This window comes from Brienomyrus brachyistius, chromosome 21, assembly GCF_023856365.1.
Source record: "Brienomyrus brachyistius isolate T26 chromosome 21, BBRACH_0.4, whole genome shotgun sequence".
In the NCBI taxonomy this organism is placed as follows: domain Eukaryota; kingdom Metazoa; phylum Chordata; class Actinopteri; order Osteoglossiformes; family Mormyridae; genus Brienomyrus; species Brienomyrus brachyistius.
This window is the reverse complement of record NC_064553.1, coordinates 3420982-3446149: the sequence shown is the minus strand read 5'-3', so window position 1 is coordinate 3446149 and position 25168 is coordinate 3420982. Positions and strand designations below refer to the sequence as shown.

Genomic DNA, 25168 nt, shown 5'->3' with positions numbered 1-25168 from the left:
CTCTCGTTCTTGCATTTTCTTATTTGTACTTCTTTTAGTGTGTGTTTTTCAGGCGCACCATCACCCTCCTGTATAATGCACTGTACTGTGCAGTTTCTGTTCCGACTGAGTTTTATTCATCGTTTGGGGGCTCAGTTGTGCAAACAGAAACAAAAAAAAGGAACAAATGAAGACAAAAGAAAACAAACCCAAACTATGATTTGTACGGTTAAAGCGTGTTTTTAAATCAGGCACTGCCACCTAGTGGACATCTGCAGTTAGTACCAATGATCATTTTCACAGTCACGTGATGTATAATAGGGGAACGTGTATCTACAATATTTTGCTCAAGACTGCTTCTGTAGTCCATACAGTACTCAAGAGCCTGATTATATTTAATATGAAGCCAGGTGCTTATTTTTATATACATTACCCTACAGAAATTAAATACGTAATGCCTCTGTTAAAAGGCGGTTTACAGACACTGATTCCATTGGTTGCAATTTAAAATAAGACACACTCCTGTTGGTGCAGGAGGAGCAGGAAATGCAGCACCTGGGCCTGAACAGGAGATAGCATGCCCAAAGCTCACACACACTGGACAAATCACTGGAATCACTGGCACAGCAGAACCCAGATCTTAGGACAAAATGACCACGTCTTTACTTCAAAATGGAATCACAGGGGAGATCGGTCTGACAGAAACAACCAAAAACAAAGCTGACCTTGAAAGAAATGTTCACATTTTCTAGTACTGAGATATGGTAGACATTTAAACATCGATTCGGACACAGTTACACCCTAACAATCTCTAGAATCATTTGAAGTTATTCAAAGGCGAGTGGGCATTGATCCTTGATATTGTTGTGTGACATAATATAAACCTTGTACATGTTAAAGAAATTTCAAGATTACGGCAAAACACTCAAGGAGGAAGTGCCAGTTTAAGATGAACTACATGAAGAACAGTCGCGGTCTTTCAGCTCATACGCCGATGAAATGGAACAAAAAACGACAGAAACGTTTACAAAACATGCAAACCACTGACGCCACACTATTGTATGTCGTAAACGTTACAGAATTGCTTATTTTGTTCATTCTGGTTTCCCTTCCGAGATACACTTTTAGTTCAATGTTTAACACTTATAGACACATTCCCTGGACAGACATGCATAAGGTTCTTATCGGTATAGAAGATTGGAAACAGCCTCTCAGTGAAAGTGTGTTTAAAGGTGTAGAGAGGAGTTTTGTTACTGGAATCAGAGAATGACAGCTCTCCCCCGTCCCAGTCTAGCTGCACTCTGATCCTCTGGGGTTTCTTCCCCACAGACAGAGGGGTAGATGGTGAGGTCATTGCTGTGTATTTACTATTATGCAGCTCTATACACCATGCACCCCCTTCTGGGATCAGAGGGAAAAGCCCCTTTCTGTTGATGGACTCTTTGACCACACCCAACCTCCAGGTAACTCCATCCCCCACATCTACATCCCAGCAGTGTTTCCCTGAGCTGAATCCCTCAGATCCCAGCACACAGCACCATACAGGCCTCTCAGGGTTATCAGGATACGTTTGTCTGACATCACTGAATGTTACGCTGGTCAGATCTTCAGAGAGCATTAGATTTGTATGTGCTGTGTTCGGGTCAAGAATTACAGGAGCTGAAGGGAAAGGAGAGGGAGGGAGAGAGAGACACACATATCAGTATTGGGTTCGTACAGCAGTTTTCTTGAAGGCTCCCGTCCCCCATAATTCATCTGCACAGAGAGATTATGGAGCTGCTCCATTCTGACGTCTTCTACTCACTGTATTTAATCTCGTTCTTCTCCAGCATCTTCTCCCACACCCTGTAGCTCAGGTTGCCCAGGTGTTTGGCCACATCAATCAGGGCTCCTTTGACCTCCTCTGGATCCCGCACTGGGCACTGGGCTCTGTAACAATGTTCAGCAGTAACAGTAGATGTTTCACCCTCTGCCCAGATGTCAGCCCCACCAACAGTAAGCAATCTGAGGCTCATCTACAAGGATCTCAAACTAACTCCATAATGGCAGTTTTTTACAACCATGAAAACCTGAAGCATTTCACACTAAACTGTAGGAGAGATACTGGAGTCCTTACCTTCTCTGTGTTTCCTTATATTTCTGAAAGGGAGTAAAGAAGATTAATGTCAAATTTACTAGATACATCTATACTTTAACCACTTGAATCCAGTTGTGATCCATCCTCACCTGTAGGAACGAGACGCCTTCAGCTCCCAGCTCCTGTTCTAAAGCTCTGATGGTTTCGGAGAGGGATGATATCTCGTTTGTGATCTTCTCGATCTTATCCTTCATCATGTGACTCTTCTGCTCCTCTTCCTCCTTCAGTGCAGATATCCTGGCCGCCTCTTCATCCTTTAGGAACTGGTGAAGTTTCTCAAACTCCCCCTTTATCAGTCTCTCTGTGTTCTGGGCTTGAGTCTGAAATGAAAGTGAGTTTCCTCAGTGCTGTTACAGGGCAGCCTGTCCAGTGATGTCACTGCTCTTCTTACACTCTATAATGTAGGCGGTTCTGTACCTTCATGTGTTCTGCTGTTTGGTTACAAATTTGTTTAACTTCTTTCAAAGCTTGCAGCTTCTCCTGCAGAGGTTTCAGTGAAGATCTCAGTATCTCCTGCATGAATGAAGCAGCAGATGTCAGGTTACTGAATGTACAGAATGAGTACAGCTCTCACTGCTACTGCAAACATATCAGAAATGGTTACCAATAACTGTCATCCTGTTCCCTGTCCTGTGCTGCCTGGGATAGACCCCAGCACCCCCCACCCCCCAAGACCCAGTCTAGCATAATCCATTTGAAGACGCATAGGTACCTCAGTAACATTAAGAGATAGATAAGCTAACAGAACTAGACCAGCCCTCTCAGAAACATCATAAGTGTAACCGATGCAGTCAGTGGTAAAGCAGATATTACATGTAAACCTGTAACACAGAATGTTTAATCTCTAAGTCTATTATAAACATTTAAAAGTACAATCAGAAGTATTACGTGTTTCAGCAAAAATATTAGGTAACGGCTGTCCAACCTTGTATTCAGGGGTCACTTCCTGTACGGGTCGAAGTTTGTGGTTTTCATGCCATTTTGAATCTCGGCACACAAGACACACAGGTGTCTGATCATCCAGGCAGAAGAGCTTGAGTTTCTCATTGTGCAGATGGCAGTGACCTTCAGAAGCTGCTGCAGATCTCTGAGCTCTGTCCTGTAAGAAAGCCTCACAGGTATTCTTCAGGGCCAGATTAGTGAGAGGACGATCCATTGAAGACCTTCTCCTGCAAACAGGACATTCCCGGGAGTCCTTATCTTCCCAGTACTGCTGCAGACAGACTTTACAGAAGCTGTGGCTACACTTCAGGACCACAGGATCCCTGTAGATTTCGTAGCACACAGGACAGGTGAGCTCCTCTTCCAGCACAGAGGACCTGGCCGCCATTTATTCGGTGACTCTCAGCACAGAAATGGCTTCCGATCACAGAGAGATTTGCTTTCACTTTTACTTTCTTATTTTAGAGAATGAAAAATGCCTAAATTATTGGTGGTGTTTTATTTTCACAATGTTAATTGAATGACTTTATCGGTTTATTTTTTCACATTTTAAAATAAATTATACATATTTTGAGATATTTCAGCGAACTCATTTTAACTAGCCGTTTAACACGGCATTAACCATCCCGGTGTTGTGCCGAATTCTGCACCCCTGCCGTGAAATGCACCCCCTGTCGGGAGCGCGCACCGCTCTTTTCTTCTATTCGAAGTGGGAAAATACGTAGTTCCGTCAATCTAAATATGCAAAGGAAATATTAAATTGCGTTTGCATATTTAGAAGACCACTGTCCCACTTCACGAAGGCTGCATTTAACCCATATAAAACTGATAAACTGTGACATGTAAACGATGAGCTCCGAACGAGAACGTAGGTGATTTATTTGTCTCGTCATCAGTTTACTAGTTTGAGAACAAGGAAGTCCTTCGCTTTAATAATCAAAGCAAATTACACAGTATTATTCCCTATACATATCTAGTAATTATCTTTTTCCACAATGAAGAGAGTGTTCTGGTACAGTTATCCGAAATACCTAAACAAAAAAGATATTTATCTTTATGACGGCTAATATGGCAGGAACTTCATTTCCATTCTCCCCTTTTATTCCATCACGAAATGCTTCTATCAAGCGACATATTTAAAGAAATAGATAATAATTAATTAATTTCATGAATGCCATATCACGTACAGCGCGGGGGTGAGGTGGGGGTGCATTTTACGGCAGCTTAATTGTTTCGTATTTAAGAAACTGGCTCAGTACCTGTGCTATTAGTACCTTACAAAGTTCGCTCTGTTTATTGATCTTGATCTATTGTGCAGGTTTATGAAAAGCATATTAGGAGGAGGTGAACTGACAGGAACATGCAGGGGTGGAAGGGGGTGTGTCCTTTAGCATAAGGGTATGCACCCTTTTTAAATCTATCTGCTAAGATAACAACATTAGGGGACCTGCCATGAATTGCACCCCCTTTGAATTCTTGAAGCATTTTGGGATCTAATCACCGGAGACAGAGATACAGGGGGGTACCATTCACGGCAGGGTACCTGCCGGGAATTGCACCCCCTTTGAATTCTGGCTCTGTATGTCCTACATAAATGAAATTTGCTCAGGTAGTACACTTTGCCATACAGAGTGTACTGTCCAAAGCATTTTGGGATCTAATCACCAGAAACAGAGATACAGGGGGGTGCCATTCACGGCAGGGCACCTGCCGGGAATTGCACCCCCTTTGAATTCTGGGTCTGAATGTCCTACATAAATGAAATTTGCTCAGGTAGTACACTTTGCCATACAGAGTGTACTGTCCAAAGCATTTTGGGATCTAATCACCAGAAACAGAGATACAGGGGGGTGCCATTCACGGCAGGGCACCTGCCGGGAATTGCACCCCCTTTGAATTCTGGGTCTGAATGTCCTACATGAATGAAATTTGCTCAGGTAGTACACTTTGCCATACAGAGTGTACTGTCCAAAGCATTTTGGGATCTAATCACCAGAAACAGAGATACAGGGGGGTGCCATTCACGGCAGGGCACCTGCCGGGAATTGCACCCCCTTTGAATTCTGGCTCTGTATGTCCTACATAAATGAAATTTGCTCAGGTAGTACACTTTGCCATACAGAGTGTACTGTCCAAAGCATTTTGGGATCTAATCACCAGAAACAGAGATACAGGGGGGTGCCATTCACGGCAGGGCACCTGCCGGGAATTGCACCCCCTTTGAATTCTGGCTCTGTATGTCCTACATAAATGAAATTTGCTCAGGTAGTACACTTTGCCATACAGAGTGTACTGTCCAAAGCATTTTGGGATCTAATCACCAGAAACAGAGATACAGGGGGGTGCCATTCACGGCAGGGCACCTGCCGGGAATTGCACCCCCTTTGAATTCTGGCTCTGTATGTCCTACATAAATGAAATTTGCTCAGGTAGTACACTTTGCCATACAGAGTGTACTGTCCAAAGCATTTTGGGATCTAATCACCAGAAACAGAGATACAGGGGGGTGCCATTCACGGCAGGGCACCTGCCGGGAATTGCACCCCCTTTGAATTCTGGCTCTGTATGTCCTACATAAATGAAATTTGCTCAGGTAGTACACTTTGCCATACAGAGTGTACTGTCCAAAGCATTTTGGGATCTAATCACCAGAAACAGAGATACAGGGGGGTGCCATTCACGGCAGGGCACCTGCCGGGAATTGCACCCCCTTTGAATTCTGGCTCTGTATGTCCTACATAAATGAAATTTGCTCAGGTAGTACACTTTGCCATACAGAGTGTACTGTCCAAAGCATTTTGGGATCTAATCACCAGGAACAGAGATACAGCGGGGGGTGCCATTCACGGCAGGGTACCTGCCGGGAATTGCACCCCCTTTGAATTCTGGGTCTGAATGTCCTACATAAATGAAATTTGCTCAGGTAGTACACTTTGCCATACAGAGTGTACTGTCCAAAGCATTTTGGGATCTAATCACCAGAAACAGAGATACAGGGGGGTGCCATTCACGGCAGGGCACCTGCCGGGAATTGCACCCCCTTTGAATTTTGCAGGAAAATGGACATCCAATTTTAAATTATTTAGGTTCCCTTGAATCACAATGTTTTATGGAGTGATCTACAGTTAGACAGATACAGAGCGCTCTGTTATGTCAGGATTCCTTTTTCTAGAAATGTAAATATCAGTCGCTAAACTTGTCATGTATGTTTTGGTACCAAGTTTGCATCATGATTCACAGTAAAAATTACAGTTTGAACACCAATGATCTTGGATGCCAAAAAAAATAATATGCTGCCTCATGACAACACATGTAATGCACTGTACCTACACAGATTATGAAACAGACCTTGCTGATGTCAAGTGGGCATGAAATGGGATATAATGTAGAAACTTCACTTAATGTTCTAGTTGTAATTATTCATTTCAACATTAAAGTTTTCCTATAGATATCATCTGAGATTCAATAGGCAAATTATTTTGTGAAGGCATAGAAACTTTAATAATAAATACAATTAATAATCCCAACAATGACTACAAACTAAACGCTTAATAAAATCAAAAGTTCACTTATTATTATGGATAATAATAATAATGTTAGAAAACAATTAGTTGCATTGTCAAATAAATAAGTAATTAATCCTACATGAAACACAAAACTAATAAAATGACAATTCCTTATGTGCATGCTGGACAAATATAGTCCTGATCAATAGGAGGATTCTGCATGCAGTCATGGTGGTACCATCTGCTGCAAACATCACAGCAGACCTAAAGGGAAGGGAGAGTGTTTCCATTAAAGTATGGTTAACACTTATCACATTAAGTATTCAAAGCAATTAATGTAATCAGAATAGGTAATTCAGGGAAGATTATTGCCTACATATAACAAGTACTGTCCTAAAACACAAGTAAATATGTACAGCGCCCTCCACAATTATTGGCACCCCTTGTAAAAACTTGTAAAAAAGGCTTAGAAAAAATCTTCCTCTCAGTGAAGTAGCTTCATCTCACACTGAAATAAATTTGAAAAATCCAACCTGTCTTTGAAATAAATTTATTCAAAGAAAAAACTAATCCTTCATTAAGAAATAATAATTTTTCATAAAAACACATATGCCACAATTATTGGCAGCCTTAATACTTAATACTTTGTACAACCTTCCTTTGCCAATATAACAGCACTAAGTCTTCTCCTGTAACATTTTATAAGGTTGGAGAATACAGAGCAGGGTATCTGAGACCATTTCTCTTTACAGGTCACCCATTGTCCTAGGCCCTCTCTTGTGCACTCTCCTCTTCAGTTCAGCCCACAGGTTTTCAGTGGGGTTCAGGTCAGGGGACTGGGATGGCCATGGCAGAAGCTTGATTCTGTGATCAGCTAGCTATTTTTGTGTTGATTTGGACATGTGCTTAGGATCATTGTCCTGCTTGAAGACCCAGTATTGACCCAACTGGATGGCCCAGTTTTAGTTTCCTAGCACAGGCAGCAAAATTTTGATTTAAAATATTTCATGGAGTCCAAAATTCCATGTATCATAACAAGGTTTCCAGGGCCATTGTAGGAAAAACAGTCTCACATCTCAGAACCTCCACCATATCTTAGATGGGATAAGGTTTTTGTTTTACTACAGCCATCCTTCTTTTTACACCAAACCTACTTTGAATGTTTATTACCAAAAAGCTCCACTTTTGTTTCATCAGACTATTAAATTTTGGTTCCAGTCAAAGTTGTAATAGTCTTTCGCAAACTCCAGCTGTTTACGTTTGTGGTTAGCTGACAAAAAAAGTTTTTTTTCTGGCATACCATCCAAATAATACATTAGAATGAATGTGGCATCTGGTGTTTTTTTACGGAGACCCCAGTTAATCAGGAAGTCATGGATTACAGCTTGAAGGTTCCTTTTCACTCCAATCAACTCAAAGTTGTACAATTTACATGGGAAACATGCTTCAGTTACATTGTGTTCACTGTAATTTCCAAGGCTGCCAATAATTGTGGCACATGTGTTTTTATGAAAAATTATTATTTCTTAATGAAGGATTAGTTTTTTCTTTGAATAAATTTATTTCAAAGACAGGTTGGATTTTTCAAATTTATTTCAGTGTGAGATGAAGCTACTTCACTGAGAGGAAGATTTTTTCTAAGCCTTTTTTACAAGTTTTTACAAGGGGTGCCAATAATTGTGGAGGGCGCTGTACATATTTACTTGTGTTTTAGGACAGTACTTGTTATATGTAGGCAATAATCTTCCCTGAATTACCTATTCTGATTACATTAATTGCTTTGAATACTTAATGTGATAAGTGTTAACCATACTTTAATGGAAACACTCTCCCTTCCCTTTAGGTCTGCTGTGATGTTTGCAGCAGATGGTACCACCATGACTGCATGCAGAATCCTCCTATTGATCAGGACTATATTTGTCCAGCATGCACATAAGGAATTGTCATTTTATTAGTTTTGTGTTTCATGTAGGATTAATTACTTATTTATTTGACAATGCAACTAATTGTTTTCTAACATTATTATTATTATCCATAATAATAAGTGAACTTTTGATTTTATTAAGCGTTTAGTTTGTAGTCATTGTTGGGATTATTAATTGTATTTATTATTAAAGTTTCTATGCCTTCACAAAATAATTTGCCTATTGAATCTCAGATGATATCTATAGGAAAACTTTAATGTTGAAATGAATAATTATAACTAGAACATTAAGTTAAGTTTCTACATTATATCCCATTTCATGCCCACTTGACATCAGCAAGGTCTGTTTCATAATCTGTGTAGGTACAGTGCATTACATGTGTTGTCATGAGGCAGCATATTCATTTTTTTGGCATCCAAGATCATTGGCGTTCAAACTGTAATTTTAACTGTGAATCATGATGCAAACTTGGTACCAAAACATACATGATAAGTTTAGCGATTGATATTTACATTTCTTGAAAAAGGAATCCTGACATAACGGAGCGCTCTGTATCTGTCTAACTGTAGATCACTCCATAAAACATTGTGATTCAGGGGAACCTAAATAATTTAAAATTGGATGTCCATTTTCCTGCAAAATTCAAAGGGGGTGCAATTCCCGGCAGGTACCCTGCCGTGAATGGCACCCCCCTGTATCTCTGTTTCTGGTGATTAGATCCCAAAATGCTTTGGACAGTACACACTGTATGGCAAAGTGTACTACCTGAGCAAATTTCATTTATGTAGGACATTCATACCCAGAATTCAAAGGGGGTGCAATTCCCGGCAGGTACCCTGCCGTGAATGGCACCCCCCTGTATCTCTGTTTCTGGTGATTAGATCCCAAAATGCTTTGGACAGTACACTCTGTATGGCAAAGTGTACTACCTGAGCAAATTTCATTTATGTAGGACATTCATACCCAGAATTCAAAGGGGGTGCAATTCCCGGCAGGTACCCTGCCGTGAATGGCACCCCCCTGTATCTCTGTTTCTGGTGATTAGATCCCAAAATGCTTTGGACAGTACACTCTGTATGGCAAAGTGTACTACCTGAGCAAATTTCATTTATGTAGGACATTCATACCCAGAATTCAAAGGGGGTGCAATTCCCGGCAGGTACCCTGCCGTGAATGGCACCCCCCTGTATCTCTGTTTCTGGTGATTAGATCCCAAAATGCTTTGGACAGTACACACTGTATGGCAAAGTGTACTACCTGAGCAAATTTCATTTATGTAGGACATTCATACCCAGAATTCAAAGGGGGTGCAATTCCCGGCAGGTACCCTGCCGTGAATGGCACCCCCCTGTATCTCTGTTTCTGGTGATTAGATCCCAAAATGCTTTGGACAGTACACTCTGTATGGCAAAGTGTACTACCTGAGCAAATTTCATTTATGTAGGACATTCATACCCAGAATTCAAAGGGGGTGCAATTCCCGGCAGGTACCCTGCCGTGAATGGCACCCCCCTGTATCTCTGTTTCTGGTGATTAGATCCCAAAATGCTTTGGACAGTACACTCTGTATGGCAAAGTGTACTACCTGAGCAAATTTCATTTATGTAGGACATTCAGACCCAGAATTCAAAGGGGGTGCAATTCCCGGCAGGTACCCTGCCGTGAATGGTACCCCCCTGTATCTCTGTCTCCGGTGATTAGATACCAAAATGCTTCAAGAATTCAAAGGGGGTGCAATTCATGGCAGGTCCCCTAATGTTGTTATCTTAGCAGATAGATTTAAAAAGGGTGCATACCCTTATGCTAAAGGACACACCCCCTTCCACCCCTGCATGTTCCTGTCAGTTCACCTCCTCCTAATATGCTTTTCATAAACCTGCACAATAGATCAAGATCAATAAACAGAGCGAACTTTGTAAGGTACTAATAGCACAGGTACTGAGCCAGTTTCTTAAATACGAAAGAAGTAAGCTGCCGTAAAATGCACCCCCCCCCCTCACCCCCGCGCTGCACGTGATATGGCATTCATGAAATTAATTAATTATTATCTATTTCTTTAAATATGTCGCTTGATAGCAGCATTTCGTGATGGAATAAAAGGGGAGAATGGAAATGAAGTTCCTGCCAGATTAGCCGTCATAAAGATAAATATCTTTTTTGTTTAGGTATTTCGGATCACTGTACCAGAACACTCTCTTCATTGTGGAAAAAGATAATTACTAGATATGTATAGGGAATAATACTGTGTAATTTGCTTTGATTCTTAAAGCGAAGGACTTCCTTGTTCTCAAACTAGTAAACTGATGACGAGACAAATAAATCACCTACGTTCTCGTTCGGAGCTCATCGTTTACATGTCACAGTTTATCAGTTTTATATGGGTTAAATGCAGCCTTCGTGAAGTGGGACAGTGGTCTTCTAAATGTGCAAACGCAATTTAATATTTCTGTTGCATATTTAGATTGACGGAACTACGTATTTTCCCACTTCGAATAGAAGAAAAGAGCGGTGCGCGCTCCCGACAGGGGGTGCATTTCACGGCAGGGGTGCAGAATTCGGCACAACACCGGCACCACGTAAAACTTTCGTTAAGGGGCAGCATCATCCTCCTGTAGATGGCGCTGCACGCCATCATTCTCATGCACGCTTTTTCATTCTTGTTTAATCTCGTACAATGTGTGGAGCCCAGCATTACGACGTATAGAAAAATAAATATTTCTAGGCGACTGAAAGACCATTAGGATTGTCATGTTTTTTTTTTAACATTTTTAGGAAATTAACTGCCGACATTAACTGCCACTCGGGCTGACTGGGAATGCATAGGAGTACTCCGCTGGAGTAAGTCGTGCCGTCTGAACATCATGCCGTAGCTTTTCTATGTATATACCTGGCATGTCCTGCCTTATGCCTTGTTGTTTGTGTGCACTATATGTATTGTATAAATAAATAAATAAATATTTATATGTTAAAAACAGTAACAGTACTGACATTGAATGCTCCTCCCCCCCATTAAACTAAATTAATTAAAATATCTAAAATAGTAGCCTACATTAGAGATGAGAGAAATGCAGTAGTCTTCCAGCTGCTGGCATCCTGGTTCAAATAAGGTGCAACTTTCCGTAAATTATATCACTTCTGGAACCTTCCATTTTTTTCAGAGGTTTTTTGGTGACGTTAGTGTTGACATGAATTCAAAGGCCACTAACAAAAGGACATACACGTCTACTGTTGCGTTTTTCAAAGCAAAGCACTGCGACGACGGCAAAAGACGAGAAAGCTTATTTGAAACTGAAAAGAAACTGAAAACAAAATCTTGGTCTGGATTTGTACTCTCTGGACCTGAAATCTCCGCCTTTGATTTTAATTATTGGAAATAATTGGTCAAATTGAGAAAATAAACCATGGAAATGAATTTTTTTTTTAATTACTCATTTGATTGGTGTTATAATAACGTTGCAACAGATTATTTCTTGGAGACGCAAAAGGTACCGATTCCATGGAATGGTGTTTTACCATACCAGAGGTAGAAAGTTCCGGTCCAGAAAGTACAAGTTTTGTTTCAACCAATCAGTCAAGCATAAAACGTCAGGGTCAGCAGCCGTTGGTTCGCGTCTTTCATGTGCTCCTCCCCATTTGGCCAGTAGATGTCGCTGGCCATCCTGCCATCCCCGCTGCCAAAGTCATAGAATAGAATAGAATAGAATAAACCTTTATTATCCCACGAATGAGAAATTTAGGTGTTACAGAGCTCTTGCACAAAAACGTAATATAGAACAATAGGAGCAGGTAGATACACAAAGATATAAATACAAATGTACAAAAGTTTTGGAAATAAATAAAGATGTACAGAGATATGTACAAAATGTACAGAGATATGTACACAAGTGCGGGGGTGGGGTGGGGTGTGAATGATCCTGGTTACAGCATGTGATATGTCAGTTAAACATATATGAGTAAAAGATACTCACGCTAAACTGTTATAATGTCTGACAGCCGCTGGTAAGAATGACCTGCGGTAGCGCTCCTTCCTACACTGTGGGTGTAGAAGTCTATTGCTGAATGAGCTGCTCAGAGCTCGTACAGTCTCATGCAGGGGGTGGGAGGTGTTGTCCATAATGGATGTTAGCTTAGACCGCATCCTCTCATCCCCAACCTGCCCGATGGATTTCAGTGGGCAGCCCAGGACAGAGCTGGCCCTCTTCACCAGTTTGTCCAATTTCCCCCTGTTCCTCTCTGCAATTCCACCACACCAGCAGACCACAGCATAAAAGATAGCAGATGCTACCACAGTGTCATAGAAGGACCTTAAGAGAGTCCTGTTCACCCCAAAGGATCTTAGCCGCCTAAGCAGGTGAAGACGACTTAGACCCTTTTTGTAAACTGCCTCAGTGTTTGTAGACCAGTCCAGTTTGTTGTTTAGGTGAACACCCAGGAATTTGTACTCCTTCACCGTTTCAATGTCCAGACCCTGGATGTTCACCGGTGTAGTAGGAGAAGACTTCTTGCTGAAGTCAATCACCAGTTCCTTCGTCTTGCTGGCATTAATATGAAGATGGTTCAGTTCACACCAGCTGACAAAGCGATCGATGACCCCCCTGTATTCCAGCTCGTTCCCCTCTGACACCCGACCAACAATGGCAGTGTCGTCTGAAAACTTCTGTAGATGGCAAGTGTCCGTGTTGTAATTGAAGTCCGCAGTGTATAGGGTGAAGAGAAAAGGGGCGAGTACTGTTCCTTGTGGGGCCCCCGTGCTACAGACTACCACCTCAGACACACAATCCCGGAGTCTCACATACTGGGGTCTCCTGGTGAGGTAGTCCGTAATCCACGCAGACAACTGATGGTCCACTCCCGCTCCCTCTAACTTCCCCCTCAGCACTGAGGGCCGGATTGTATTGAAGGCACTTGAGAAGTCAAAGAACATGACTCTCACAGTGCTCCTAGCCGTCTCTAGGTGAGAGAAGGCCCGATGCAGCAGGTAGATGACAGCGTCATCCACCCCGATGTTCGGCTGGTAGGCAAATTGCAGCGGGTCCAGATCCCTCCTGACTAGCGGGCGAAGGTGGTGAAGTACAATCCTCTCCATGGTCTTCATCAGGTGTGAAGTCAGGGCAACAGGTCTGAAGTGGTTCAGCTCCTTGGGGTGCGTTGTCTTTGGGACCGGCACCACGCAGGACGTCTTCCACAGAACGGGGACCCTCTCCAGACTGAGACTGAGGTTAAAGATGTATGTGATGACCTGGCACAGTTGACCTGCGCAGTCCCTCAACAGTCTGGAGCTGATTCCATCTGGACCTGCGGCCTTCCTGGTTTTCATCTTCATCAGCTGACTCCGCACCTGGTCAGTTGTGATGGAGAGGCCACAGTGTAGGTTGTGGGTGGGTGACTCCTGCTGAACGGCATGGGGGGGAGGGGCAGTAAGGCCGTTGGGGGACAAAGGGGGCAGATGAGGTGCCGCCAATATCCCCGGTGCTGTGACTACTGTGGGGGGTTGCAGGGAGGTGTGAAGGAGGTGTGATGAGCTCTGGTGGATAGGGGGGGGTTGGGCTACTGAGTCAAACCTGTTAAAGAACTGGTTCAATCTATTAGCCCAATCCTGGTCGCCAGACTCCGGATCCCCTCCACTCGCCTTGCTCCGTCCGGTGATGATATTAAGTCCCTTCCACACCCCTCTTGTGTTGCTCTGCTGGAGCTGCTCCTCCAGCTTCCTCTTGTATCTGTTCTTTCCCCGCCTTATCTCTCTCCTTAGCTCCTTCTGGACTCTCCTAATTTCCTCTCGATCTCCGGATCTGAAAGCCCTCCTTTTTTGCTCCAGCAGAGTCCTCAGGTCTGGAGTCAGCCATGGTTTGTTGTTGGAGTAACACCGTACTTTCCTAGTCGGTACAGTGTTATCCATGCAGAAGGTGATATAATCTGTTATGCAGGCCGTCAGACTGTCAATGTCCTCCCCGTGTGGGCTGCATAGCACCTCCCAGTCTGTGGTTTGGAAGCAGTCTTTCAGTGCCAGACTCGCCTCTTCAGACCATTCTCTCACATACCTTGTAGTGGGGGGTCGTTTGCATACTAAAGGTATGTATGAGGGAACCAAATGGACCAGGCTGTGATCTGAACGACCCAGTGGGGGGAGGGTTGATGCTCTGTAAGCGTCCTTAGTATTTGCATACAGTAAGTCCAGTGTTTTGTGTTCCCTGGTGCAGCAGTCCACATACTGGGTGAAAGTAGGGAGAGTTGAGGACAAGGAGACATGATTAAAATCCCCAGAGATGAAAAAGAAGGCTTGGTCATCAGTCTGTCTCTCCTCATCACTAAACTGCCCCATAGCGCATTGAGCTGAATGTGCAGATATGTATGAACTCCTCAGTTGTGTGTTCAGATCCCACCTCCTCTGTTTTTGTATTTTGTTCCCTAGTGTTGCGTTTGCATCAGATTTTTTAGTGTTCTGGTGACTTGTGTTCTGTTTGGGTTCTTTGCCTTGTGCCTCGCTTGCGTTTTACCCGCCTGCGCTATTTTCCCAGCGTTAGATTCTGTTTCTTTCTTTGTTTCTTAGTTTCCTGTTGACCTTCCTTGATTTAATTATTAGTTTCACCTTTTGCCTTCTTTCTTGCTTCAGACCTTGCGTGTTCAGCCTGATTGCTCATTGAATGCCTGAAATTTTTAAATATATTTAAAATGACCGTCAACGAAGAAATAATTATTTTCAACTATGAAGTGATAATTCATCAAACACAAAGGTATCAGAGAGACACCTGCAATGCATTCTGTAGTAATTATTAAATTCAGTGTAACATGACTGCATCCTTCTGTACACGTTTGAAGTTGGTTCTGGAACCAAAGAATATCCACAAAGCAATTCAAGGCTTTTTTTGGAAACTTTTTTTATTAAACGATTTCTAATTTCAAATCAGTGTGAAGATAAAGTGGCAGATCTACCATGTTGCACATTACATATATGTACGATAACTGAGGGTCTCCACACTACAATAAAGATGCACTGCGTTTCATAAACAGAAGTGCTGTGAGCATTTTACTGCTTAAACATGTACGCCGGAGGTTAAGGGGAGGTTTTGCTCTTAATGTAGCCCTGGTTTATTTCATAACTATGAGAAGATGACAGTTATGTTTTGAAAAGATGAAACCTTTTAGACCATAATGGTATAGACCAGTGTTTTCTTAATGCATTTTAATGTGGTGTGTTTTGTAGCTCTAACCGTGGGAAATGCAGACTTACAGAATTAGCAGCTTTTTTGACACAATCTCAGGGTTCAAGTGTATAAAGTAAATGGCTGCCATGCTGCCATCCTTAGGCTACAATCCAGGCAGCATCAGGAATCATAAATATGTACGTGTCTGTAAGCAAAGTGTGGTAACATTTGAGAATCCGGCAGAGCGAGCTGCAGTCTGGTCTGACCTGCTCACCTGGCAGCCCACGTTAGCTCACTAGCAGATGTTGTATATTTGGTTTGTTGTACATAAGGTCAGATCTGGTCAGGATGGGCAGCATATGCTGATGTAGCGCGCAAGCCGGATCACCCTCAGGGAAACGCGCCACATGACTGTAGTGCCATAACTGACGCTCTCTCACAATGCAGGTAATGTGTCTCATTCAGGACTCCAGCAGGGAGGATCCTGTGAGCCGGATCACCCTCAGGGAAACGCGCCACATGACTGTAGTGCCGTAACTGACGCTCCCTTACAATGCAAATAATGTGCCTCATTCGAGGCTCCTCTAGCAACCGCTCATTCAACACAAACTCAAACCAGCGGTACCCAAGGATTCTCCGAAGAGACACGGTACCGAAGGAGTCCAGTCTTTGTCTCAGCTCACTGGATATTTACATAAATTACATAAAACCTAATCACAAATGATTTGGGGATTTATTAATGACCAAAATAAAGTGTATTCCTAGGAAACCTTACAGAAACATTTTATGGGTACCGCTCTGGAACTGATCATATTTTGAGACAGATCACACTGAAATGGAAACCATGTTGCAGAAGGATAGCATAAAAAAGGCAGCTTGGACACTGGATACTGTGAGCATGATAACTCAAAAACTATTTGGTGGATCTTTTTCAAACTGTGCGGGCACTTTGTGAGGTTGAACAGCTAAAATCGACGAAATTTCCAGACAGGCTCTACATTTTAAGACTGATTCTACATTGAATCAGCACCTGTAAGCAGCAGCAAAGGGATGGGTTACTGCAGGTGACATTTTATCTTGTGAGTGTGATGTCAGAACCTACTTCATGGCTCTCATTACTTACCAATAACATTTGACAGTGTTGTGCTCTAGTTCACCTTAGTCGAGTCCAAGTCAAGATCAAGTCCAACAGGAGTTCAAGTCCGTCACTATCAATTGAAGATGAATACCCGAAATTGTTAAATATATTTAAATTGACCATCAACAAAGAAATACTTATTTTCAACTATGAAATAAATAATTCATCACACACAAAGGTATCAGAAAGACATCTGCAATGCATTCTGTAGTAATTATTAAATTCAGTGTAACATGACTGCATCCTTCTGTACACGTTTGAAGTTGGTTCTGGAACCAAAGAATATCCACAAAGCAATTCAAGGCTTTTTTTGGAAACTTTTTTTATTAAACGATTTCTAATTTCAAATCAATGTGAAGATAAAGTGGCAGATCTACCATGTAGCACATTGCAAATATTTATGATAACTGAGGGTCTCCACACTGCGTTTCATAAACAGAAGAGCTGTGAGCAGTTTATTATGTAAACATATACGCCGGAGGTTAAGGGTTCTGTGTCAGACATCGGTGGGTTTGACTCCCGCTCTTAGCAGATCAGTCACATCATCATTGGGCTGTTGAATAAGACCTTTAAACTCCAAGGCTGCTGAAGACTGATTTTGGTAGAAAATGGACATCATACCAGTCACCTCAGTAATCGAAGATTTGCAATTTGCATTTTTCAATATGCTTCCTCTTCTGAAGGGACTGTCCGCCGAATACATCGTTGTTGTTCTGCCATTATCTTTTTATGCAACATTATACTTTGACTGTGATTCATTTCCTACTTCCTGTTAAACACATCTTGTAAAACCTCCAGGTATCATATAAAGCTTCCTTATAGGGGCAGAACCACCCCCGTGTAGAATGTACCATACTGTACTATACTGTCTGTGTTCGGGTTCAGAACCACCCCGTGTAGAATGTACCGTACTGTACTATACTGCCTGTGTTCGGGTTCAGAACCACCCCGTGTAGAATGTACCATACTGTACTATACTGCCTGTGTTCGGGTTCAGAACCACCCCGTGTAGAATGTACCGTACTGTACTATACTGCCTGTGTTCGGGTTCAGAACCACCCCCGTGTAGAATGTACCGTACTGTACTATACTGCCTGTGTTCGGGTTCAGAACCACCCCGTGTAGAATGTACCATACTGTACTATACTGTCTGTGTTCGGGTTCAGAACCACCCCCTGTAGAATGTACCATACTGTACTATACTGCCTGTGTTTTGGTTCAGAACCACCCCGTGTAGAATGTACCATACTGTACTATACTGCCTGTGTTCGGGTTCAGAACCACCCCGTGTAGAATGTACCGTACTGTACTATACTGCCTGTGTTCGGGTTCAGAACCACCCCCATGTAGAATGTACCATACTGTACTATACTGTCTGTGTTCGGGTTCAGAACCACCCCGTGTAGAATGTACCGTACTGTACTATACTGCCTGTGTTCGGGTTCAGAACCACCCCGTGTAGAATGTACCATACTGTACTATACTGCCTGTGTTCGGGTTCAGAACCACCCCGTGTAGAATGTACCGTACTGTACTATACTGCCTGTGTTCGGGTTCAGAACCACCCCCGTGTAGAATGTACCGTACTGTACTATACTGCCTGTGTTCGGGTTCAGAACCACCCCGTGTAGAATGTACCATACTGTACTATACTGCCTGTGTTCGGGTTCAGAACCACCCCGTGTAGAATGTACCGTACTGTACTATACTGCCTGTGTTCGGGTTCAGAACCACCCCCATGTAGAATGTACCATACTGTACTATACTGTCTGTGTTCGGGTTCAGAACCACCCCGTGTAGAATGTACCGTACTGTACTATACTGCCTGTGTTCGGGTTCAGAACCACCCCGTGTAGAATGTACCATACTGTACTATACTGCCTGTGTTCGGGTTCAGAACCACCCCGTGTAGAATGTACCGTACTGTACTATACTGCCTGTGTTCGGGTTCAGAACCACCCCCGTGTAGAATGTACCGTACTGTACTATACTGCCTGTGTTCGGGTTCAGAACCACCCCGTGTAGAATGTACCGTACTGTACTATACTGCCTGTGTTCGGGTTCAGAACCACCCCCGTGTAGAATGTACCGTACTGTACTATACTGCCTGTGTTCGGGTTCAGAACCACCCCGTGTAGAATGTACCATACTGTACTATACTGCCTGTGTTCGGGTTCAGAACCACCCCCATGTAGAATGTACCATACTGTACTATACTGTCTGTGTTCGGGTTCAGAACCACCCCGTGTAGAATGTACCGTACTGTACTATACTGCCTGTGTTCGGGTTCAGAACCACCCCCATGTAGAATGTACTGTACTGTACTATACTGCCTGTGTTCGGGTTCAGAACCATCCCCCTGTAGAATGTACCGTACTGTACTATAGTGCCTGCGTTTTGGTTCAGAACCATCCCCCTGTAGAATGTACCGTACTGTACTATACTGCCTGTGTTCTGGATCAGAATTATTCTCCTTTATTTATAAATCCTGCATATAAAATATATAGTAAACAGCTCATTTCCAATAAAAATAATATGAGTTATAAAATTGACAGAAATTGACCCATAATTACTCATACTACGCTTCCTTGGTGACAAATGAAAACAAAAAATGATAGATAATTTTGAGTAACTGAACAGACGATATTTGTCACTCAGAGATTCACTGCTGCCACTGTAACGGAAACATACATTGGGCAGATTTTCAGAGGAACCTTGTTATCGCCAGTACAGAAGAATGGAAACAGCCTCTCAGTGAAAGTGTGTTTAAAGGTGTAGAGAGGACTGTTGTTACAGGGATCAGAGAATGACAGCTCTCCCCCGTCCCAGTCCAGCTGCACTCTGATCCTCTGGGGTTTCCTCCCCACAGACAGAGGGGTATGTGGTAAGGTCGTTGTTCTGTATTTACCTTTATGCAGCTCTATACTCCATACGCCCCCTTCTGGCATCAGAGGGAAAAGCCCCTTTCTGTTGATGGACTCTCTAACCACACCCAAGTTCCAGCGTGTTCCGTCCCCCACTTCTACATCCCAGCAGTGTTTCCCTGAGCTGAATCCCTCAGATCCCAGGATGCCCCTCCACACATCAAACCTCCCTGGGGGATCAGGCAGTTCCTGTCTGACATCACCATATGTGACGCTTTTCAGGTCCTTTGCCAACATTAGATTTCTGTGTGCTGTGTTCGGGTCCAGAATTACAGGAGCTGAAGGGAAAGGAGAGGGAGAGAGAGACACACATATCAGTATTGGGTTCGTACAGCGGTTTTCTTGAAGGCTCCCGTCCCCCATAATTCATCTGCACAGAGAGATTATGGAGCTGCTCCATTCTGACGTCTTCTACTCACTGTATTTAATCTCGTTCTTCTCCAGCATCTTCTCCCACACCCTGTAGCTCAGGTTGCCCAGGTGTTTGGCCACATCAATCAGGGCTCCTTTGACCACCTCTGGATCCCGCACTGGGCACTGGGCTCTGTAACAATGTTCAGCAGTAACAGTAGATGTTTCACCCTCTGCCCAGATGTCAGCCCCACCAACAGTAAGCAGTCTGAGGCTCATCTACAAGGATCTCAAACTAACTCCATAATGGCAGTTTTTTACAACCATGAAAACCTGAAGCATTTCACACTAAACTGTAGGAGAGACACTGGAGTCCTTACCTTCTCTGTGTTTCCTTATATTTCTGAAAGGGAGGAAAGAAGATTAATGTCAAATTTACTAGATACATCTATACTTTAACCGCTTGAATCCAGCTGCTCTCCATCCTCACCAGTAGGAATGAGACGTCTTCAGCTCCCAGCTCCTGTTCTAAGGCTCTGATGGTTTCTGAGAGGCATGATATCTCGTTTGTGATCTTCTCAATCTTCTCCTTTATCATGTGACTCTTCTGCTCCTCTTCCTCCCTCAGTGCAGATATCCTGGCCGCCTCTTCATCCTTTAGGAACTGGTGAAGTTTCTCAAACTCCCCCTTTATCAGTCTCTCTGTGTTCTGGGCTTGAGTCTGAAATGAAAGTGAGTTTCCTCAATGCCGTTACAGGGCAGCCTGTCCAGTGAGGTCACTGCTCTTCTTACACTCTATAATGTCGGTAGTTCTGTACCCTGATGTGTTCTGCTGTTTTGTTCCAGGTCTGTTGTACTTTATTCCAAGCTTCCAGCTTCTCCTGCAGAGGTTTCAGTGCAGACTTAAGATCCTCCTGGATAAGTAAAAGAATTAACTGTTATTATTTGAAAAATTACTGTGGTTTATTACACAGGAATTACTTACAAAATCTATTATCATCAAAGAGTAATATTTTCAATAAATGCTGAGCGCTTTCCAAATTTCCCACTCCAGTGACGCGTATGGTCGATGATGCACTCATAACGATGCAATTTTAAGTTAACTCAGCAGTGGGAGTAAGTGTTTACCTTCATGATATGTTTACGAATGTTTTTTAAATGGTGTGTTTTTATTAATTATTATAAATATATTTTACATTTATCTTGATAGTATAACCGACATTAGGTTATTGATGTATTGTGACACTGCGGGTCGGCAGGGTTAGCTGTGTACTTCAACTATAGGCAGCGCCACGAGGCAGAAGTTGGCTTTTGACTCAGCAGTTCCTTAGCGAAATCCGTTTCACCTTAAATGACTGCAGTACCAAATGAAAACCCCACTACAACACAGGTAGAACATGCAAAATCCACACGGACCCATGGCAGAATCCTGGTCACAAAGGTAGAAGGAAACAGTGGTAACCAAAGTCCCATCGCACTGGTCTGTAAACTGCGTTTAATGAAAAAAAAATAATCTACAATTACATTGATCATGACACCTGGTATTTATAGTTGTTCCGAAGTATTATAGCAGTTGCGGCGTTGGGTTGTGACAGTAGATTTGTGCTTTATTTCTGTAATAGTGTTGACACAAATGACAACTTTCAGTAATACAATGAAAATTTACGGTGTAATTAATATCGCTGGTTAATAGGTTTTATTCTGTCTCTCGTTAATGGGAGGGGGGCTTACTTGTGCGTGTATGAGTTTCCTTTGGGTGTGTAGAGACTCATAATGCAATAACTACGCTATGCGGAAATTGTAAGAAAGGGACTGATAATTTCTCACAATTAAGGATCGACGCACGTCCGCTTAGTTTATTAACAAGCAACAAGAAACTAACTGCAGCCTCGTCCTTGCACCTTACCGCGCCAGCCTGTAAAAAGTATTATTAATATGCGTATTCGTGTATTTCGTAAACGTGACCTCAATGCCTGTGGCGCTGCTGGTTTCATTGTTAGCAATAAGTAAAAAATTACTTCCTCTTGTCATTTTTAAAATTGTCTTGCGCGCTCGCCACAGTTACTGTATTTAGCTCATTAGGGACAAGCTTTATTGGTGCTGAACCGAACTGTATATTTGCCTGGATAAAAAAATCACTTACGTTTAATTAGATTACTGTTTATTTAGCTCGATAACTACTTGTTTTATCGATCATAGCCGTATATTTAGTTCTATAGCGGCATGTTTTATTGTTTATTACAGCAGGCCTGTATTTAACTTGGTAGCAACATGTTTGCTTGACCATGATTTTTTTTTTATTACCCTGATATTAGGGATTCTGATATACAGATCTACGTTGAATACTTTAAAACACTTAAAAAGAAAAGAAGATTTCATATAAACGTATTTTATGAATTAATGTTAGCGCTGGCTGCCGCGGTAAGGGTTAACTTGCGAAACGCCACGTTTTAACTTGGAATTTAGGATTGCTTAATCGCAATTACGTCATCGGAAAAACAGCTGATCGACACACAGCAGGAGGTAGGAATTTGTTCCGCTGAAGAGATTCTGCATGACAGAAGCCATTCCTGTGTTGTGGTAGCAATCCAATTTGTGAGTTTTTTTTTCCAGAAACACAAAACCAGTTCTCCAAGTCGTTAGTCATTCAAGAGTCGATTAGGCTCAAACCAGGTTCCGGTCAATTACAGGTTATTATAATCAAACATAAGCAGAGTTAATGGCTGCATCCAAAATATGTTTTTTTTTGTTGGCTCTTGCCATTTCTTGTCTAAAGTTGTAAGTTCATGAAACTGACGAGGGAAGGAATGTGAGAGTGAGTGAGGAAAGTAGCAAGGACAAACACCGCTATGGGACAAACCTGCATCCTCGATGACGAACCATGGCCCGTTTTTACGTATGACGTCATCACTGAAATAGACGCTTTTATGCCCCTCCCACCTTTTTTTCCTGGTTCTTTGCTATATTTCCCTTTATCTTACCATAAATAAAAGGCCTAAATAAACTGTTAATGAGCACAGATCCTCTGGGGATATTTCTTCTGATGTTACCTAAGCATACTCAGTATCACCATTTTTTTGAAAATGAATGCAACCCCAACAGGAATGAATGTCCACGATACAATAGTAAATTTTAAACATTCTCCACACTTTGTTTGCGCGATGCTTCCAACACGTACATTCATCACGCGTGGATGTCACCAAGAGGAAAATTCTCTTCCTCAAAGGGTACGCTATCGGCTAGGTTTCCACACGCCCCGGCAAAGGGGCGATTCGAGTGAAAATCAGCCTGCAGTGACTCGTTTCCTCAGGTATTGGGACAGCACTTCAACATCTGGTTGTGGAATAACTTCTGGGGTGAGGGGGAGGTAGCGAGTTTAAAGCTATTTATTTGAGTAGTAAGTGTACTTTTGCTCAGAACAAAGAGCACAATTTAGCATTTGAACATTTGCAGATTGAGAATAACACAATAAAGACTAATAAGAACGTCTTCTGTTCTCGAAAAAAGTTACTGATATCTAGTTTGTTGGCTAGATGAACACTGCTTCAGATCCCAAACCTCTCCTCAGCGGCACCTCAGCCATTCCGTGTGTTTGTTACATTTCACCTCCAGCCAATGACGTATTGATTAGCTATACAAGCTGTGCTAGTGGTCGAGTCAAGAAATATGTGCGTGTATGAGATGGTGGCTGCAAACTGCGGTGAGTTTAGCAGACTTCTTCAAATGAATAAACTGACGCACTTTGACAGGCATAATAGCATAATTTTACGCCAGCATGAAGATAATTTTATACATAATTTTCTTTGACTGCCTAAGACTTTTGCACAGTGCTGTGTATTTAGTAACCAAAATCTCCAGGGTTTTTAAATAGTTTTTAATCATTTTAATTTAACCTATTTCACACTAAATTTTATAAATAAGAAATACAACAGAAAAAATGTTGCTCAAACCTTGTGCTTTTCTGCTGCTTCCTCTAGGGGTCGCAGTTTCTGATTTTCATGTCTCGCTGAGGTCTGATCGTCCACACAGGAGAGCTTGGGTTTTTCAATATGCAGATGGCAGTGACCTTCGGAAGCTGCTGCAGATCTTTGGGCTCTGTCCTGTAAGAAAGCCTCACATGTATTCTTCAGGACCAGATTAGGGAGAGGACGATCCATTGAAGACCTTCTCCTGCAAACAGGACATTCCTGAGAGTCCTTATCTCCCCAGTACTGCTGTAGACAGACTTTACAGAAGCTGTGGCCGCACTTCAGGACCACAGGATCCCTGTAGATTTCGTAGCACACAGGACAGCTGAGCTCCACTTCCAGCCCAGAGGACCTGGCCGCCATTTCTTCAGAGTGACACTCTGACTCTCAGGACAATAGCACCATCTGATCACTGAGAGATTAGGAATAGTTTTACTGTGGTTATTTTACCTCTTTCCTGTGAAGCACGTGTGGGACACGCCCAGGTATCATGCAAATGTTCCTGAAAGGGCAGAACCATCACTTCCAGAGAAGTCAGGGCCGGTATTATAGGATATACCTTAGATTGTTTCCCATGTCGTAAAGCAGGCTTGCCCTGTCTGTTCTGCTGCGCATATGCGAAATTCTGCTGTATACCCCCCCCCCATCCCCCAGAGCAGCAGAAGACAAACTTTGTGTCAATTCATTTATAATTACAACCATTTCAGAAGCACATGCTGTCCGGCTGCTAATTAGCAAAGCTCGTGTGAATATCACAAGGAATGTGCTGATATATAATTAACGTTAATAACTGTAATGTCATGGAATGCAACCCAGAGGCTCCTCTGATCTCCTCTGATCTCGCACCTCCGTCAAATGGTGCATAGGTTGCCCATAGAGTGAGCACATTCCCCCTAACAGCATTCCCTTCCTCTTCAGTTACAGTATTAGATACAGGAACAAAACCTTCATTCAGGACAGACATTATGTCTGTGTATAAATGGTCTCTGCTGTGAACGTGTGTCAATCTCATTCTGGAGAAATAAGTCAATCTGGAGCTCAATTTCTTCCCAGAATTTCACTAGATAAGCGTTTGGGTTTGGACGTCATCCTCAATACGGACTCATGGCGGTGATTTGCTGCACAGGAAGTGATGCGTCAGCCATGACCTGCCGCA

At 42.7% G+C, this 25168-nt stretch overlaps 2 protein-coding genes and 1 long non-coding RNA gene across 3 annotated transcripts in view; 1 reads left to right on the top strand and 2 right to left on the bottom strand.

The window, feature by feature from the left end:
* Window positions 1-619: 619 nt before the first annotated feature.
* On the bottom strand, window positions 620-3672 carry LOC125716428 (zinc-binding protein A33-like). The gene is made up of 6 exons (XM_048988709.1): window positions 3042-3672; window positions 2534-2629; window positions 2206-2436; window positions 2096-2118; window positions 1784-1908; window positions 620-1638 (listed from the first exon to the last, which is right to left on the bottom strand). Exons 1-6 carry the CDS (start codon window positions 3444-3446, stop codon window positions 1109-1111), a joined length of 1410 nt encoding a protein of 469 aa, XP_048844666.1. The 5' UTR covers window positions 3447-3672; the 3' UTR covers window positions 620-1108.
* LOC125716432 (uncharacterized) lies at window positions 3275-11463 on the top strand. The gene is made up of 2 exons (XR_007384331.1): window positions 3275-3408; window positions 11262-11463. It is a non-coding gene; the product is annotated as an uncharacterized LOC125716432 (long non-coding RNA).
* Window positions 11464-18345: 6882 nt separating this feature from the next.
* The window catches only part of LOC125716430 (E3 ubiquitin-protein ligase TRIM39-like), an 18434-nt gene continuing 11611 nt past the window's right edge, over window positions 18346-25168 (bottom strand). The window contains exons 2-7 of the mRNA XM_048988711.1: window positions 23995-24389; window positions 20863-20958; window positions 20535-20765; window positions 20425-20447; window positions 20113-20237; window positions 18346-19971 (exon numbers count right to left, since the gene is read on the bottom strand). Coding sequence (XP_048844668.1) covers window positions 19424-19971; window positions 20113-20237; window positions 20425-20447; window positions 20535-20765; window positions 20863-20958; window positions 23995-24375 — 1404 coding nt within the window. The 5' untranslated portion in view covers window positions 24376-24389 and the 3' untranslated portion in view covers window positions 18346-19423. The remainder of the gene's footprint in view (window positions 19972-20112; window positions 20238-20424; window positions 20448-20534; window positions 20766-20862; window positions 20959-23994; window positions 24390-25168) is intronic.

What these genes read in the sequence shown, in the direction of transcription:
- LOC125716428 (XM_048988709.1), bottom strand. Translation starts at nt 3,446, where the DNA reads ATGGCGGCCAGGTCCTCTGTGCTGGAAGAGGAGCTCACCTGTCCTGTG. An exon ending in AAACAGCAGAACACATGAAG is followed by an intron (nt 2,437 to 2,533) that starts GTACAGAACCGC and finishes CTTTCATTTCAG; the next exon opens with ACTCAAGCCCAGAACACAGA. An exon ending in AAGGCGTCTCGTTCCTACAG is followed by an intron (nt 2,119 to 2,205) that starts GTGAGGATGGAT and finishes ACTCCCTTTCAG; the next exon opens with AAATATAAGGAAACACAGAG.